The sequence below is a fragment of the Ursus maritimus genome, unplaced genomic scaffold, assembly GCF_017311325.1.
Source record: "Ursus maritimus isolate PB19 unplaced genomic scaffold, ASM1731132v1 scaffold_3, whole genome shotgun sequence".
Lineage (NCBI taxonomy): Eukaryota > Metazoa > Chordata > Mammalia > Carnivora > Ursidae > Ursus > Ursus maritimus.
This window is the reverse complement of record NW_024425563.1, coordinates 40,835,689-40,854,942: the sequence shown is the minus strand read 5'-3', so window position 1 is coordinate 40,854,942 and position 19,254 is coordinate 40,835,689. Positions and strand designations below refer to the sequence as shown.

The window sequence follows — 19,254 nt, the reverse complement described above, 5'->3', positions numbered from 1 at the left end:
AAACCAAACCAACACAAAAGCCTCATGGTGATGCTAAAAACAAAATACACGCACAAAAAACCCCAAACCAACCAACCAAACACAGAAATCTCTGCCATTTGCAATCTGGGGGAAAATTGTATAAAAAAGGGTCCCCCCGGCAATGTGTTTGTATGTGTGTGCAGTGGAAATTGGGGATAAATTAAGGAGCAAATATGAAGATAATATAATAATCGCTTCCTAATTGCAACACTCAAGTTCTATTTTATTTTTGTCCCCCCTTTTTTTTTGGTGCTGTTTTTTTCTATTCTATTCCATTTCCTAAGCCACATATGATCCCTACAGGTATGTGCAAGTATTTCCAAAAAATATTTGGGTGCCTACAATGGGCAAGGCATTATGCTAGGTTTGCACAAGTCGAAAAGATGGCTAAGATTTAGTCTATCCTCAGGCTCTGCAGTTTCATAGCAAAAGTAATTCATAATTATGTTTGCTTACAGATTTGCAAAAACAGCTAACTTTTACAAGAGAAACCATTTTAATGGTCTTGCATTTGTCGATAGCATTTAAATGTCATTGACATTTAGCTCAAACCAAAAACATAGTTTGAAATAATAAGCAATTAAATGAACACTTTCTTTTTTTAAGATTTTATTTGTTTATTTGACAGAGAGAGAGACAGCCAGCGAGAGAGGGAACACAAGCGGGGGAGTGGGAGAGGGAGAAGCAGGCTCCCTGCAGGGAGCCCTGACGTGCATGGGGCTTGATCCCAGGACCCTGGGTTCATGACCTGAGCCGAAGGCAGACGCCCAAAGACTGAGCCACCCAGACACCCCTAAATGAACACTTTCATCACAAACAAGGATTTCAGAAGTTTTGGCTTACTAATGTGTTATAAATTGTAAGAGGGAAAGAAAGAGTTACACCCATGCCATATGTGAACTACGGGGCTATAAAGTACTTTGTCATCTGTAATACATCTGCTTCATTTAACTCAAATTCTAACATTTATAATTTCAATAGTTGGTACTATGATCTTATACATGACATGAAAAAAATAATATTTGAACAAGTACTTGAATTTGGTAGGTAGCAGTTTAGAGTTACAATGTCTCTTCCAACTCTTAAGATATTAGATTCTATTAGAACACAAATCTAGCCTTTAGAATAGAACTCCAGAGGGAAATATCCATAGTTCAACACTAGTTTAATGCTGTATTACTATCATTTTGGATGCTCAAGATGGCCATTATTTTGGTTTCATAAAATCTGTTTATCTGTTTATAGTGGTTGACTGGCAAAATGTTATCATTTGCTGCCAAATTTCTGAAAGCAAATCAGGGAAAAAAAGAGTATTAACTAAAAACCATAAATCAATCTCAGTCATGATTCCTCCCATGAAATGGATCCAATCATGGGCAACAATCATAAACAGATGCTATTTTTTTTATCAGATGCTTAAGTGTTTCCCTAATATAGGATCCAAACAATGTCAAATGATTAGAGGTATAATGTAGAAAGAGTCTAAGTTGTCGGGAGTCTCACAAAGGAAGGAAGTAATGACATACTGTTTTTACTATTACTGAGCATTTGTCCACCGCCGGTCAGTCTCCATGGTAATCCAGTGCAATTGCACCACATAAAGTAAGCACATTAGTCTGGCACAGGCATTTGCTTCCTCTCTGAATTTCCTGTTTTCCTAGATATGAGGTCTCTGAGGTGTGCCTTCAGGAAATAGTCACTCACTCAGCGTTCTGCTAGGAAGAGTGGTTTGGAGAGAATAGGTTCCTACTGCTTGCTAAAACGTTAGCTTTGTTCTAACCTACCCCGTTCCATCTAAATAAACTTAAGTTCAATTCACTTTCACTAACGTCTTTTTTTTTTTTTTAAGATTTTATTTATTTATTCGACAGAGATAGAGACAGCCAGCAAGAGAGGGAACACAAGCAGGGGGAGTGGGAGAGGAAGAAGCAGACTCCTAGCGGAGGAGCCTGATGTGGGGCTCGATCCCACAACGCCGGGATCACGCCCTGAGCCGAAGGCAGACGCCCAACTGCTGTGCCACCCAGGCGCCCCCTCTTTCACTAACGTCTTATACAGCAGGAGGCATTCAATCATTGCCAAAGTCAGTGTGTTAAGTCTAGTTGTTGAAGGCAGCTGGTTTCTCATAGAACCATGTTTCCCTACTTCCTGTATCAGTCAGGTTATGATTCAGTGATGGGAAATGCCAAAGGGAGCTGGCAACAATGGCCCTTTCCACTCACAATAGATTTTCTTTTATGCACTTTGGATTTTTCCTCCAGTATTGTGCTCAATGGTACTTCTACCACGTAATCAGACCGATTGGCTCTACAAGGTGCTGATTGGCAAGAAAGCCTCCAGGTAAATGGTTTCCTCTCTTCCCGCAGACCCAAAGGCAACTGTGCTGCCAGTCTTTTACCAGGGACTTCCCCAGAGGGAAGTGGGGCTCCCATCTGCATTGGAATGAAGCTTTCAGGAGAGCCCTGGAATCTGAAAATTCCTTGAGCCTCTGCTGATAAGTGGAGATAAATTAGGCCTCCCGGGGCAGTCTGGATTCAGGCATCTTATTTCTGTGCTTTCTCCTCCACTCCCTCCTTGGCTGGTGGGAGAAAGAAAAACTCCTCCTTCTAAGGTAAAGATTTTAAGAATGGGAGCTAGTTGCTGTTTAAACAGCTATTTTGCTGGTTGTTTAAATCTCTGGTCTTCAAGTTGCATGGTTCCTTCATTTTATCTTCTTTCATTTTTTTATTACCACTGTGTCTTTTGGCTTCTCTTCCTCTGTGGGGTGAAGTTTGGTCTTCACAAAGGAAGAGGAAGTATGAGGCTTGATGTTTTCTAATTTGTGTTCATTAGTTGTATAACCTTGCAAGTGTCACTTGACTTCCTGTGCAATATGGATTCTTAAGTCTATAAAAGGGCTTGTCAATATCTATTTTCTTTGATTTGCAGAACATTAACATTGTCAATTATTTTAGTTAGGCTGATCTCAACAGAACTTTTCTCTAATATCTATGCTGTTTAATCAAGCATTTAACACTAGAATACACTGGGATATTAGTTTTCATATATTTAAAAGTTAAGTACAAAATTTTAAACCATACTTACCTTGATTCCCTGTGTTTGTATTTCATGATACTTAAATGAGGTTTTGTGGATGGCAGAATATTTCTTTTGAGGACTATCTTGAATTATGAGGTTTCATATTCTAAGTTTGATTTGAACAAAATATATTCCCATAATCATTCATATGAAACTAGTTTCAACTTTTGTGAATAAGTTATATGTCTTTAATTTTCACAAGAAATAAAGTTTCAGTTAGTCAAGGCTCTTTATTTTCCAAGTCATTTCTCAGTTCTCCCGTACTGAACTTCGAGAGAGGAATAAAAAGCTCTGACGTGTTTCTGGATATTTGGACATTACTGTTAATGGGGAATATTGCAAATTGCCTAACCCACTTCACAAAACATACAACTGAACTCTCAAGCTCCACCTTACCATCTAAACTGACATGTTTGCTAAGTTTTGGCGGTAATGAGAAGTGCTATCTCATTTTTACTGTCATGTTCTGAGTTGGCCCTCAAGAAAACCCTTCATATATAGACCTAATACCATTGACTTCTCCTTCTTCTTGCATTAAAGGTAGAAGTACCTGAAAATTGTAAGAAAACATCTAACCCTGGGGCACCTGGGTGGCTCAGTCATTAAGCATCTGCCTTCGGCTCAGAGCGTGATCCTGGGGTCCTGGGATGGAGCCCGCATCGGACTCCCTACTGGGAGCCTGCTTCTTCCTCTCCCTCTCCCCCTGCCTGTGTTCCCTCTCTCGCTGGCTGTCTCTCTCTCTGTCAAATAAATAAATAAACTCTGAAAGAAAGAAAGAAAGAAAGAAAGAAAGAAAGAAAGAAAGAAAGAAAGAAAGAAAGAAAAAAAAACGTCTAACCCTTTCACCAGACCAAACGTCTAGCAAATGATGATAGGGTTCAGGACAACAGAGGAACAAATCTCTTCACCCGAGGTCTCGTGTATTGGAAAAGCATGAGCCTTTGAACCATGTCTCAGGTTCTCACAAATTCTTTCTAAGATTATTTATTCATTTATTTGAGAGAATGGGAGAGAGAGGGGAGAGGGGCAGAGGCAGAAGCAGGCTGCGGGGAGCAGGGAAGCCTGCTTCTCCCTCTCCCTTTGCCCTTCCCCCCCCCCCCACACGCTTTCTCTGCAGGGAGCCTGATGTAGGACAGAGGGAGGAGCAGAGGGACAAGCAGACTCCACGCCGAGCAGGGAGCCTGATGTGGGGCTGGATCCCAGGACATCGGGATCATGACCTGAGCCAAAGGCAGATGTGCAACCGACTGAGCCACCCAGGCGCCTCAGGCTATCACAAATTCTGATGCCTTGAGTAAATCACCTCAATTCCAACAACATAGGTTTCCTCCTTTAAGAGATGAAGGCAGTATCTATTTCACAAAGCTGTTATATAGATTAAAGTAGACTGATGTGAAACGGCAGGTTATAAATATTCTCATCTTCAAGTCAACCATCAGAATATTAAAAGTAGTCCTTGTTCTACCACCAAAGCTAGAAAGTTGGCCTATATTTATCATAGACAGTTACCAAAACAATGGTATTTCCCTAGTCTACAAAGCACAATCACCTAAAGAATACTTTCATTTATAGATATTCAGATATTAAGCCTGGTTTGTGTGTATGTGTGTGTGTTGTGTGTGTGTGTGTGTGTGTGTGTGTGTGTGAGTGCCTATTTAGACATTCATTCTGGGCATTTGGGGGAAACTTTGAGTAAGAAACATTAAGCAGCTGTATGCCAGAATTTTGGCACACTGACATTCATAAATTATTTAACACATCTACATTGAACACATATAATATGTGCTCGTGCAGCAATTCCCAAACTTTAAGGACTCCTAAGAAGGACCTCATTACATTCTCACAAATTCTTGCGGACCCCAGAAAGTTTTTATGTGGAATGTATCTATTGATACTTACTCTACTAGAAATTAAAATTCAGAAAATTTAAAAATATTATTTATGCATTTAAAAATGACAATAAACTCATTACATGTTAACATAAATTAAGATGTTTTTATGAAAAATTACTGTATCCTTCAAAAAATTAATTTGAAGAGTATCATTGTTTTACATTTTTGCAAATCTCTTTTGCAAAATGTCTGACTTAATATTAGACAGTACTGGATTATTTATGTGTTTTTGCTTTCGATTTGTGACAATTTTCATACTTCACGTAGTCCCTGGAAAACTCCACTATATGCTTGTGAGAGAATGAGAATGAAAAAGATAAAAAATAATCCTAGTACTCTAATTAAAATAATTTTGACCTCATGGATACCCTTGCATCTCAGAGACCTCCCCAAGGGCTTCCCATTCCATACATCAACCACTGTGCTAGAGCCTTGTACTCAGTTTTGACTCAGGAAATATTTGCTGAATGAGGTAATGAATACCATACCCTGTGACAAGTGCTGGGATACATGGACGAACCAAGACAAGAGTCCCTGCCCTTAAGGACCTTCGACTCCAATAGAAGAGACACGTATTTACAGTACTTTGCTATTAGTACCACCCTAGGGGTAAATACAAGATACTATGGGGGTAGGGGGGCACCTTGTCTAATCTTGGGAGATCAGGAAAGGCTTTTAGAGAAAATGATGGCTATTCTAAGATTTTAAGGAGAAGCCAGGTGAGGAAAGCGAGTGCAAAATGAGAACAAAGTGTCCCCCACAGAGAAAACAGCAAGGCTTGCTAGAGTTTAGAGAGCAAGGGATGGTAGGCTGGCCAGAAATGAGACACTGTATCACTTAAGTTTCCTGAGGGAAGGTCTGAAGATTTAAACAGGGGACTGATATAGGTAACATTTAGAAAGGTTACTTTGGATACAATATGAAGAATGGGCTGGAGTTGAACAAGGCACGGGGCAGAAAGGCTATTGCAGAGAATTGAGGCAGGAGATGATGTTGGCTTCGCCAGAACAGTAGTAGTGGAGATAGAGAGAAATGGGGAGATTGGAGGCATATGAGAAGGAAAAACGGACAGGACTTTCTGATGGCTGCAGGGGATGAGAGGGAGAGACGGTGGGGCTGAGTATAATACTCACATTTCCGGGTTAGGCAATTGAGTTGATGCAGGTACCCTTTAGAGATAGGGAACATAAAAGTAAGTATAATGAAAATGAGGAGTTTAATTTGGGCTATATTGTTTTGAGATATCTTGGAATATCCATATAAATACAAAATTGCATTTATAAAGAAATTTTAAGGATACATGTTTCAAGGACACATATTTTCCCTTCTCTCAATGGAGACATAAGACAACTGTGTAGACTTACTGAATTTAGAAGGACATTTGTTACATGCCAAGTACAATACATTGTCTATCAGGATATTTTGAAGGCAGTCAAAATGCAGGTTTGTAGTAAGGAGAGAGAACTGGACTAGAATTTATATTTAGGAGTTATTAGCATATATATGGTCACTGAAGCCATGAAAGTGAATGAGATCACCATAGTATAAAAAGTGAGATAGGAATGAACTGACCAGGACACAATGCTGAGGTACATGGACATTTAAGTGACAGAAGATGGAGGTCCTGGAAGGTAAAATAAAGAAGCCAGAGATCCAGAAGGAAAACTAGGTAAGTGGGTTTCAGAAATCGAAGGATGTAAATGTGGCAGGCCATGGTCAGGAGTATCAAATGCTACAGAGATGTCAAGTAAAATAAGAAAAAGGGTCCACTAGAAAAAGGAACCCTCATGCATTGTTGGTGGAAATGTAAACTGGGGCAGCCACCTGCGGTAGACAGTATGGACGTTCCTCAAAATATTAAAAATAGAACTACGATATGATCCAGTAATTCCACTACTGGGTATTTGTTCAAAAAATATGAAAACACTAACTCAAAAAGAGTTATACACCCCTATGTTTATTGCACCACTATTTACAATAACCAAGTATGGAAGCAGCCCAAGTGCCCATCAACAGATGAATGGACAAAGAGATGTGGTATATATACATAATGGAATATTACTCAGCCATAAAAAGAATGAGATCTTGCCATTTGCAACAACATGGATGGATCTACGGAGTATAATGCAAAGTGAAACAAGTTGGAGAAAGACAAGCACCATATGATTTCACTCATATGTGGAATTAAAGAAACAAAGCAAACGAAGAAAAAAGAGACAAAACAAAAAATGGACTCTTAACAAACTGATGGTTACCAGAGGTGTGGTGAGTGGGGAAATGGCTGAAATAGGTGAAGGAGGGATGCCTGGATGGCTCAGTCGGTTAAACATCTGTCTTCGGTTCAGGTCGTGATCCCAGGGTCCTGGGATCGAGTCCTACATAGGGCTCCTTGCTCACCAAGGAGCCTGCTTCTGCCTCTGCCTGCTGCTCCCTCTGCTTGTGCTCTGTCTCTCTCTCTGTCTCAAATACAAATAAAATCTTAGAAAAAAATGGGTGAAGGAGCTTAAGAGTACACTTATGATCAGCACTGAATAATGTATAGAATTGTTGGATCACTATATTGTACACATGAAACTAATATAACATTGTATGTTAACTACACTGGAACTAAAGTTTTTAAAAATTGTGTGGGGAAAATAAAAAGAAAATGGGTCCACTAAATTAACAAAGCGATTGTTAGTGACCCTGTTGAGAATTTCAGTGGAGTGGTAGGGACAGAACCCAGATGCTTATTGGATAAATAATCCATTGAGTAAAGTTCCTGGGAAGGCAGGAGACAGAATCCAGAGACTAGGCACGAAGAGAGGGGATACATGTAGAAATGTGTGCCTCAGATTTGGGGGGACACCTGATTCATTGTGATGTTTGAAAGGATAAATGTGGATGCAGGTAGGCTTATGAATATGGAAGTGGAAAGCTGTTGGAGTTCCTCTTTGGTTTTATTTTTTGCTCATAACGAGGGAGATGGTTTGAAAACAGTGGAGAAAATCTCAAGTGGCTGTTGTGAAAAAGAGAGCTAATTAGGGGAAGAAAGTATTGTTTGGCAAAGTTGAAGGCTCGTTGAAGGTTGGACACTGTAAATATGTAGAGAAAACAATCTGTACTGTCTATCTAGGATTCCAGATCAGTTTTTTAAAAATCTGTTTTTGAATCAAGGTTAAGGTCTAGACTATATTTTATTAGCAAATATAATACTGCAGACGGTGCAGTAGAGATCATAAAATAATACAATAATTCTCTTACTCTTTCCACCCCAACATAAAATTTATAATACATATGTGTACATGTGCATGCATGCACGTGCACACACGCGCGTGCGTGCGCACACACACAATTATATAACACTATTAGAACTCTTTATGGAGAAAGTTCTATAGGTTGTCATCATCTCGTTGCCTATAACCTTCCACATAATTTTCAATGGAAAGTAGTGAAGCTATTACTGTGGGGGGGGCAGTTTGTTGGAGGGCATGAACAAACCTGAGGCAAACAAGAATTTTTTATAAAAATAATTTATCCATTTTCAGAGAGCAAAATAACAAAATTCACCTCTTTCATATCCATTGAGAGTTTCCCCTCAAAGAGATATATCAGTAGAGATGGGTGACAAAGATTTTCTTCATTTCAGACTATTAGATTACATTAAACAATAATAGTATTCAGGATAATTTTATATTTTAAAATGTGCTGTATGTAGGTAACATTCATTAAATACTTATTATGGACTGGGCACATTTAACTTTCACAAAAACTCCATTAGGTAAGTAATATTCCCATTTATAACTGAGGGAACTGGATTACAGAAAGTTTGAGTAACTTATCCTTGGATATATCCATCATAAATGGTAGAGCTGGGATTAGAACCCAGGCAGTCTGATTTCAGAGTTCACATTTTTAAATTCCCGCCTATATTGCCTTCTCAAGGTAGAAATATAATGAAATTTCCTAAAATAAAATGTCCTTTCGAAGTTTCAGAAAATTAACACATCAATTGGCTGGACAGATGAGCTGTTAAAAGACATTATGAGTAATTCAGTACAAGTAGAGACCAAGGAAACAGTAGATACCAAGACACAAAATAAGCTGTTTCCTCAGATAAAATTTCCTTCATTAAAAAAAAAAAATACTTGGAAACATTTCAAGTATACAATAGAGTGTTGAAAATAATTACAATTTAATACCCAACTATCCTCCACCTAACCTTTAAGGTTTGCCACATTTTCAACAGATCACTTTTGGCAGAAAATAAAGTATTATAGATACTTATGAACCCTCCCTATTACGTTCCCTTCTCTTCTTCTCAGGAAGTAACCACTATTCTGAATTTATCTATCATTTCCTTACATGTTTTTCCCAATTTGATCTCAGTTCTTTGTTTTTAAACCTTTATTTATGATATAACACATACATCTTTTTGCAGCTTGCTTTTTTTTGTTCAACATGTTAATGAACTTTAGCTAAATCAATACTAGTAGATTTAGTTCGTTAATTTCCCTTGTTTGGTATTCTGTATATGTCAATTTGACCAATAGTGTAACTTCTTCATCCATTCTCCTCTAAGTGGACATTTAAATTGTTTCACTAATATAAGTAATGGTGCTATAAATATTCTTGCACAGACTCATGATAATTATTTATACATTATATATATTATGTAATATTCTATATTAAATATATTTAATTCCTTAACATGCAGTTTAACATGAAAGATAATAACGTGCATCAACTATACACCAAAGACAGGCATTAGTTTTCAAGAAAGGTTCAAAAGACTATGGGTTGTTCTGAGCAAAGTGAGGCTACTTTGTCTACTAAGCATTTGGACGGAGGCTCAAGGACCAAGCGACATTCATTGCTACAGTATGACACCACATAATTTCAGTCCTTAATTACTCTTTCACTGTTGTCCAATAGTTTCACGTGTGTTCATTCATTTTCTCAACTAGAGTATAGCTCCACCAGGAGGGAACCAGGGACCAACAAGGTGAGTTAACACGAGTGTGACCGTGAAGAGTCCGCAGTGGAAGCTGCAGCAGGCGACCTCTTGGCTGTGCCAGGCCACCAGAAAGTGACAGCGCCAGGCGAATGTCGGGGCAACCAGGACCTAATCTCACTTTCCACCCCAGAGTCCTGGAAGCTGAGGACACGAGGATGGATGCAGGCATAGACACCTGCCCGAAGTGTCTCTCCACTAGCACCCACATGCAGCCAGGTCCGTAACTGGGAGTAGAGGCTTGGACGAGGCCCCCGCCCAGAGCGCAGCTTCACATTCTGGCCTAGGCTAACGGCGCCTCTCCGCTTTACGCCAACTCCGTAAGAAGGCGCTAAGGCCAACCCGGCGGCTTCCGCAGCTCCAAAATCCTGACGTGAAATTGCGCGGGGAGGCACTGACAGAGGCCATCTTTAATTCGGGCAAAACCCCACCCTCGGAGCCCACCGGCCACTCCCTCTCGTCGTCTCCAGGCTTTTCACCGACAAATGTAACACGGCTTAACTTTAGAGGCAGTGCTGAAGAAACACGCATAGAGGCCTGACTATCTATGACCCCAGAGGCGCCAAATTCCGCCAATTTAAACATGGCGGCTAAACCTGGGTAGCAAAAGAGCGCTGATGCCAATGAAATCATGTTCGAAATGGAGAGAGGCGGCGGGGCAGGGAGGGAGTAATCTCGCGAGATCGAAGCTGGTGTCGGCTAGGCCCGGAAGCCTTGTCTGAGGGGGCGGGGGCGGAGGAGGGAGCGGGAGTCGGGCGAGAGCCAGTGGAGGAGTCCGCCTGCTGTCGCCTGCGTAAGCAGGGCAGCGACGCCGGGCGGCTACGCCGCGGAACCGGCGTAGGCGGCTTTGGAGAATCGGCGGGCTGCGCTGCGCCCGGGCTGGTCGCGGAGGGGGGAGGGGATGTCGGTCAGTGCGAGATCCGCTGCTGCTGAGGAGAGGAGCGTCAACAGCAGCACCATGGGTGAGTCTCAGCTTTGGGCCGCTGCAGCTCAGGTCGGCGGCTCCGGACTTGAGGGGGGCTCTGCGGCCGCCATACCAAGCTGGGGGAACGCCCTGAGGCGATGCGGGGAGCTGCGGCTGAAGGAGGTGGGGTGGGCCGGCGGCGGGCCCGGGGCGCGGTGGCGGCGGGCCCGGGGGGAGGGGAGAAAGCGGCGGTGACAGTTTGAATTGAATGTGGGGAGAGCCGAGGCGGCGGTATTTCCTGTGCCACGGCGGGCGGGCCGGGGGAGCGGGGAGACGTGAGCCGAGGCCTCACCCGCCCCGCCGAAGCGGCCTGAGCGGGGTCGTCTTCGCCCGGCCCGTCGGCTTCCGAGGCCCTGTTTCCTCCGGTCGGCGGCCGCTGCATCCGCGGTGGAGCTCCCCTCGTGGGCAGTGGGCCTGGCGAAGAGGGTGGGGACGTGTGTGCGCGCCCGGGTGAGGGTGCTGTGTGGGCTGGCCCCGGAGGGCGGCGGCGGGGAGGGAGGAAGAAGGATGCACCAGGCTGAAGCTGCGGTGGAGGCGGCGGCGGCTGCAGAGACTCCAGCAGCCGCGTCGCCTCCTCGCTCCGCCTCCCAGCCTCTCGGGGTTTCCTTTCCCCAGGCGCGGCCCCGAAGGCCGGTGGATGGCGGGCGAGGCTTGAGTGCGGAGGCTAAGGAGCTGGTTTGGGCTTAATTTTTAGGAAAAAGGGAAAAGAGAACGCCTGGGAAGGGCGCTCCCACCCCTCTCCGAGGAGTGGAAAGGGTGGGAAGGGTCGCTGGAAAAGGGAGGGAGTTGGAAATACTGGTGATGTTTAAGGAGATTAGTTTTTGAAAATATTTCAGTATTCTCAGTTATTCTCTTCAGAAGCCTTTTCATTTCCTTTCCTCCCCCACGTATTGGAAAAAGAACAAGGCCATTTCATTCACATTTTCCACTCCTGAGTTCCATTTCATTCTGTGTGTATAGTAGGAAATAAGCAACTGAGATTTTTCTAACACATTTCCATTTGCTAAGTTACATTTTGAGAGTGCAGTTTCAAGTCTTTTTTTTTTTTTTATGTAGGGAAAGAATTTGTGACGTCCAGGTGTTTGCTTAGTTACTGAAATAACTTGGCGAGTTTATGGTTATAGTTAAACTTTAAGATTTCTTTTGGCTTTGTTATTTTGATGGAAGAATACCTTCTTGAGTGCCCTTGAGATTCTAAATGAACAGATAATCTAGATTGAAAAGCATTTTACTTGTTTTACATACTTACGTGATGAGTATAGTCAGTCAGTCATCGTCGTTTCCCTCTCCCCAAGTATATAAAAGCAAGCTGAGGAGGAAACTTTTTAGGCATTAGGTGTACAGGTACGGATGAAATTTATGGAACCCTGATAGACTGAAGGATGGTGCCTTAGCAGGATAAAAACAATTATCAAGCTAGTTACTGCTCCTGGATCCCTATTCCTCCAAATAGCAAGTCAAGGGGCAGGGGGAGGGCAGGAAACAATCTTTCATCCCACCCAGCTGTTCAGTGGGTGGGGCTAGAGGAGATAGGGTTGAGTGGAACTCTGAAATAAATGTGGAAGCCACATAAGATGGTTTATGTGGTAGCATTGTGTCATTCTGTGATGGGACAACCTGGTGGAGCCAACTCTTCTTAATACAGTTATTAAAAATACCACACACACTTAGGCTTACAGAATTGAAGATCATAACTGATAATAGAAATTTATTTTGTGTTTATGTCAAGTAGATTTTAATTTACAAAAAGGATATTTTTGTAATTTAGTTAAGAATTTTTGGTTTCCAGTTTTGATTTGTAGATAAGGTTTTCAGTATATTAGCTACATGAAAGGTAGTGTTATCAATAGATTGTTTCAGAAGTTTGTTTTAAAATTGGTTGTTTGTCTTTGTGCATTTTCCCATAGAAATAATCTTAAATAAGTCTATGCTAGAACTTCTGAGCTAGTCTAACACAAGGTAAGACTCCTGACAGACGGTAGAGCAGTTGTAGAGGGTTAATGACAACAATAACACACACACACACACACACACACACACACACACACAAGCTTGGGTAGGAGGAAGAGTTAGATTTGTGGTTTCCAAGGTCTCAATAATGGGGGGTGGTCAGATGACCTAGACTAGTCAGAGTGAAGATCATGGTAGAGCAGGTTGGTTTCAAACTTATTCTAATTTGATGATACACATACTCACTATAGATTCTATTCTGGGAATTGCCAGTAGAGTACTGTTCTATGACTAAATCACCAGCTGAGAACCATGTCTTAAATTCTGAGCTAATAAGCTCTCTTCAATTTTTTATTGGAGGTTGAAAGATTTAAAATTTAACATTTATGTATTTTACTGAATTTTGAGGCAAAACTAACTTTTTTCCGTGTGTGTGTGTGTTCCTTGTAACTAATTTTGGACTAGGTTTATTGTGCCATGAAACTGATGTAGAAAAAAATGTGTTTTTGAGGAGTAGAATTTTAAGGTAGCATGATTATGGGTTAGGTTTGCCAGATGAGAGCATAGTGTTAAATGTAGACTGTTGGTCTCTACAGCAGTGTTTTGCAGGCTGCAGGTTGAGGCCTATTAGTGGATCTTGAAATCAATTTTGTGGACTTCTAATAATTTTTAAAAAGTAGGAAAGAAAGAGAACATAGCAGTACATTGCACTTAGCATGAATTTTAGGGGGTTAAATTTGGTTTTATATGTATTGTGTATTGGGTTGGGTTATAATATTTTTATTAAGAATTGTGGTCAAAAATAGGAAAACACGGGGATGTGCAGTATGGATGGGTCAAGTCAGAGGTCTTTAAACATTATGGTATAGTGTGGAGAGTTTGGTCTGAGAAAGGAGGACTTTAAGATTTTATGTATGTATGTATGTATGTATGTATTTGAGAGAGACAGAAGATAGTGACAGAGAGCATGAGTGGGGAGGAGAGGGAGAAGCAGACTCCTCCCTAAACAGGGAGCCTGTCACGGGGGGGGGGGGGGGCTTGATCCCAGGACCCTGGGATCATGACCTGAGCTGAAATCAGGCTCTTAACCGACTGAGCCACCCAGGTGTGATAAGGGAGGACTTTAAAAGCTATTAAGTCCATGTGGCTTTTTCTTATCTTGAATTCATTTATTCTGTATGCCATACATGGAGTGTAGTTAGACCTGGGACCTACTCCTTGAGAGAGGAGGTCATCATCTCTAAGAGCCAGAGAAACCAGGCTGTGTCCCAAAAGAAGATAGTATTGTTTAGTGACTCTGCTCTAGGCCTTTATTTTTTATTTTTAATTTTTTTTGGTCTTCTCCATTTGTATCGTCAGAAATCAAGAGAGCCAAATTTTGGGCATGTGCCTGGGGGAAGGGGGCCAAGGAGGTAGCTTGGTTTGCTTTCAGTGTTGAAGGCTTTAGGCCAGACATACAGAAAGTCCTTTTGATTTGTGCCTGGTGCAGTCCAGCTCTCCAGAGGTAGGATTACATATAGGGATTTGAGTTCAAAATGATAACAAGCAAATATAGTATAATGATTAAGAATATGGGCTTTGGTGTCAGGCAGAAGGCAGAGATGGGTTTAAATCCCGGCGTTACCACTTACTAGTTGTATCAGTTAGGATACAGTTAGGTTACTGCTTTTCAAATACTGCTTTTCCAACAGATGAAGGACCTTTTCTTTCTTTCCTTTTTCTTTTAAAATTTCCAATCCACTGTTGACTGATACTGTTGCGAAAAGTACTGCAAAATTTTAAGAAATGAAGATGAATTTAAAAAAGGGGAAATATAGTCCCAGGTTTTTATTCAATCCAACAGACATAAACTTATTTTGCTATAAAAATTTCCATTTCTGTGCTCTCAGTTTCTGTACTTCACTGATGTAAACCGATAAACAGTTCAGACTGGCTCACTGGTCCACACACCACACTTTAAATAGCATTGGGTTAGACTATGCTGCAGTAAGAAATAGCCCTAAAAGTGTAAGTGAAGGTAGCTAAAGATGAGGTTTTGCCTGTCATTCTAAAGTTTATGTACTTTATTTAGGCAAGTGTTTCTTAACTTCAAAAGTACTTGTAGGCTGAGGAGAGTAAATAAGTATCCCCTGAGGTTGGGGAGTAAAACCTGAAGTTGCTCCTGTTCACATTATTTTGAATTTAAAAAAAAAATCGTAGTTATTCATGTGACATTTGCATTTTATTTATTTGCCTTATATGCGGTGTAAGGCACCCCACCAGTCTGGAAGTAAAAATTGACTCCCCTGAAGAGGTGACACATTAATTCTGTTCTGTTTACCTCTGGGGCCACAACTGAGTACTTTTGGTAGCTTCATTTGAGAGGTGAGGCTCCAGGTGAGAATTTCTCAAACTTAGCACTATTGTAATTTGGAGTTTTATAATTGTTTGGGAGGCTTTCCTTTGCGTTGTACAATGTTTACCAGCATCCCTGGCCTCTACCCACTAGATGCCAATAGCACTTTGCCAGTTGTGAGAAAAAAATGTTTGCAGACCTTGCCAAATGTCATGGGGTTGGGGGGCGGGGAGAGAATCACCCCAGATTGAGAACCACTGTGCCAGGTGATGGAGAATCCTTTGAAGGATCATAGGAGATGGAGAAGAAAGAAGTCTTTCTTAACCATCTAGTCCATAATTCTTCCTCTTAGAGCTCTCACCATACTTCCTAAAATTGGGAATCAGAATCACCTAGGTAACGTGTGTATGTGTGTATGTAAGTTTATCATTTAATTCATGAATTTTTGTAAAACGTGATCAGTAGCTGCTGGATTCATAACATGCCAGGTTAATATTTTCCAAGGTATAATTGATAAACCTTATACATGAGGGTCAACCACAGCCTCTTGTTAAAAATGCACATTAATTAGTTCCCACCACACATGCAGTGATTCACAGTCTCTGAGAGGGGCCCAGGACTCTGCACTTTTAAATGCTTTCCAAATTAAGTAACTTTATTGAGGTATAGCCTTCATACAATAAAATGCACAGGGTTTAAGTGTTCAGTTCAATGAATTTTGACAAATACATATACCTTGTAACTTTTATTCCAATCAAGATAAAGAATATTTTTGGGGCTGCTGCGTGCCTTAGTCCTTTAAGTGTCCGACTCTTGGTTTTAGGTCATGATCACAGGGTTGTGAGATCAAGCCCTGCATAGGGCTTTGTGCTCAGCAGGGAGTCTGCTTGAGATTCTCTGCATCTGCCCCCACGCCCCACCCCACATGCTCTCTCTCTCTCTCTCAGATAAATAAATAAATCTTTTCTTTTTTTTAAAAGATAAATAACATTTCCATCACCCTAGAGTTTCTTGTGCCCCTGTGCAGTTATCCCTCTACTGCTGCAGGTAACCACTGGTCTGATTGCTAATGTCCATAGATGAGTTTTTTTTAAAAAATTGTTTTTAGAGAAACAGCTTCATTGAGATATAATACATATGCAGTCAACTCATTTAAAGTGGTTTTTCTGGGTAGCTTTTTAAAGTCTTTTCCCCCTAACTTCTTTATTGTGAAAGATTTGAAATGTGAAGAAAACATGAAATAATAATAAAATGATCATCTTGGTACTTCTAAAAGCATACAGATTGTAGTAGTCTTCCACAGTTTCATAAACAGTAGGCTTGGGATAGGCCCTGATTGTTTTTCAGAATGCTTAAAACCATTTTTTCCAGTTTTACTTTGTAAAATATATTTGAAATATTCCTGCAGTGGCAATTTAAGGTTTTTGTAAATGTAACAAATACTTGACTACCAACAAAGTGTCAGACACTGCAAAATAGTAGCAGTCAAGAAAGCTATGGCCCATGGCCTTATGGATGTTACATAGTGTTTGTGTTTTCATATCTGAAAATGCTTTTTATTCTATGGGGGGGTTATATTTGTCCAATAGGTAATACAGTCACTTGGTTCAGAATTTAAAAGGTTAAAAAGAGATATGTAGTGAAATCTTAAAGGTTAAAAAGAGAGATGTAGTGAAATCTTTCTACTCCTATCCTCAAGTAACCCAGTTTCCTCCTCAGGCAACCTATTTAACAGTTTCTTTTATGTTTCTTCTGTTGGAAGTGATTTCTACATATACAAGCGAAAAACATATATTCCTCCTGTCCCCACTCATGGTAGCATCAGACACACATTCTTCCTCACCTTTTAATTTTTCCCACTTAGTGAATCTTAGGTTATTCCATATCAGTACATGAAGAGTATTCTTACTCTTTTATATAGCTGTATAATTCCATTATAGGTAGGCTATGACTTAACATGTCCCTTTCTGATAAGACATTCATTTTCAGGATTTTGCTGTTATAAACCATAACATGGTGAGTATCTTGGAACATTGATTATTTCCCATGTCTTAGTATATCAGAGCTCTTGAGCATTAAGACATTATCAGCTGAAGTTGTACTACGATGTTAAGTCATTACTAGCTTAGGACTTGAACACTCAAGTTCATTCATTTAACAAACATGTCTTTTGCCTTGTGCTGTGTGGTGGACACTGGGGATACTGAGTTAAATGCTGTGACAGTCGAAATAGAAGGTGATTAAGAGCTTAGGTTCTGGAGTTAGACCTGGATTCACATGTCTAAATCTTTTTTTTTTTTTTTTAAGATTTTATTTATTTAACAGAGAGAGACAGCCAGTGAGAGAGGGAACACAAGCAGGAGGAGTGGGAGAGAAAGAAGCAGGCTCCCAGCGGGAGAGCCTGACGTGGGGCTCAATCCCAGAACTCCAGGATCATGCCCTGAGCCGAAGGCAGACGCTTAACGACTGAGTCACTCAGGCGCCCCCACATGTCTAAATCTTAACTGAATCTTGGGCAAATAACAGAATTTTGTTTCCTTCTCTGTAAAGTGGGAATCATAAAGTTATTGGATAATTAAGTGAGAATTAGATGATAATGTGGCAAGTTTTTAGCCTCACATATCAGCAGATGTTAGCTTTAAAAAAAAAAGTTATCATGGGGTGCCTAGGTGGCCTGTTCAGTTGAGCATCTGACTCTTGGTTTCCGCTCTGGTCATGGTCTCAGGGTCATGGGATTAGGCCCTGTGTTGGGCTCTGTGCTGATCTCCAAGTCTACTTGAGATTTTCTCTCCTTCTCTCTGCCCCTCCCACTTGTGCTCCTTTTCTCTCTCTCTAAAAGAAATGAATAAACCTTAAAAAAAAAAAAGTTATCAGACTATATGGCAATTGACTATTTACTTTTCTTCCTTCATTTTGAAGTTTCTTGAAGTCAAGAACTGTGTGTTGTTCACTTTTCCCTACCTGGCATTTACTTAGTGAATGATTTGTGATATGATTTAAAGGTATGTAGAGTATATAATGGAAATACAGAGCAGGATACCTTTTCTAAATTGGAAAAGGTAAATCTTTAAAGGTAGATAGGAGTGATTAGGCAGAGGAGGAGGAAGGATACTTATTCTAGGCTGAGAACTCATGGTAGTTTATGAGGCTAGACAGCTAAGTAGAGATCTGGTGTCCTGTGCTGAGGATTTTTAAAAAGATTTTTACTGAAGTATTTTAAAAGGAGAAGAATGGTAACCGTGAACATCATGATGATAATTCCAGTAGGGATAGCTAGAACACCAAGGTGGGGCCGGTGAATTGAGGGACGTTAACATAGCAGTCTTAGGACTGAAAGATGAAGGACAAGGGCGCTTGGGTGACTCAGTTAAGCGTCTGCCTTTGTCTTGGGTCATGATCCCAGGGTCCTGGGATCAAGCCCCGTGTTGGGCTCCCTGCTCAGTGGGGGGTCTGCTTCTCCCTCTGCCCTCCCCCCACCCCACTCATGCTCACTCTCTCTTAAATGGACAAATACAATCTTTTAAAAAATTTTTTTAAAAAAGAGGAAGGACAACTAGGGTAGTGGCAAAGGACATGAAGTGTAGGGGATGGTTGTGAGGGGATGTAGGTGGGGGATAATGAATCCAGAGTATCTGAACCTGAGTAAATGGGTGATTAGTAGGTATTGAAATAGGTAATTTAAAACATGAAATTGAGAGGCCCGGAGAACATCTAAGTATGCATGGCTGGTAGTCTTAATACTAGGAGAGACCTTTAGGATGGAAAATAAAAATTTTAAGATTGTGGATTTATTCATTTGTGCTTTGAATTTTTACATTTACTAACTGAATCTGCGATATTGATTAAAAGCTCTATTGTAATTTGGTCAGTAAATTTGTTGGTACTTTTTTTTTTAGAGTTAGGGAGAGGGGCAGAGGGAAAGGGAGAGAGAGAATCTTAAGCAGGCTCCACAGCCAGTGGAGAACTATTGCAGGGCTGGATCTTAAAACCCTGAGATCATGACCTGAGCCGAAATCAAGAG

General features: G+C 40.9%; 1 protein-coding gene across 2 annotated transcripts in view; it reads left to right on the top strand.

Annotated features, from left to right (window-relative positions):
• Nucleotides 1–10,738: 10,738 nt before the first annotated feature.
• Nucleotides 10,739–19,254, top strand: part of SEPTIN7 (septin 7) — a 122,256-nt gene continuing 113,740 nt past the window's right edge. The window contains exons 1-2 of one of the 2 annotated variants that reach the window (XM_040644105.1): nt 10,739–10,946; nt 12,452–12,453. In XM_040644105.1, the coding sequence (XP_040500039.1) occupies nt 10,886–10,946; nt 12,452–12,453 (63 nt within the window). In that variant the 5' untranslated portion in view covers nt 10,739–10,885. The remainder of the gene's footprint in view (nt 10,947–12,451; nt 12,454–19,254) is intronic. The other variant, XM_040644104.1, reaches the window with a different exon arrangement.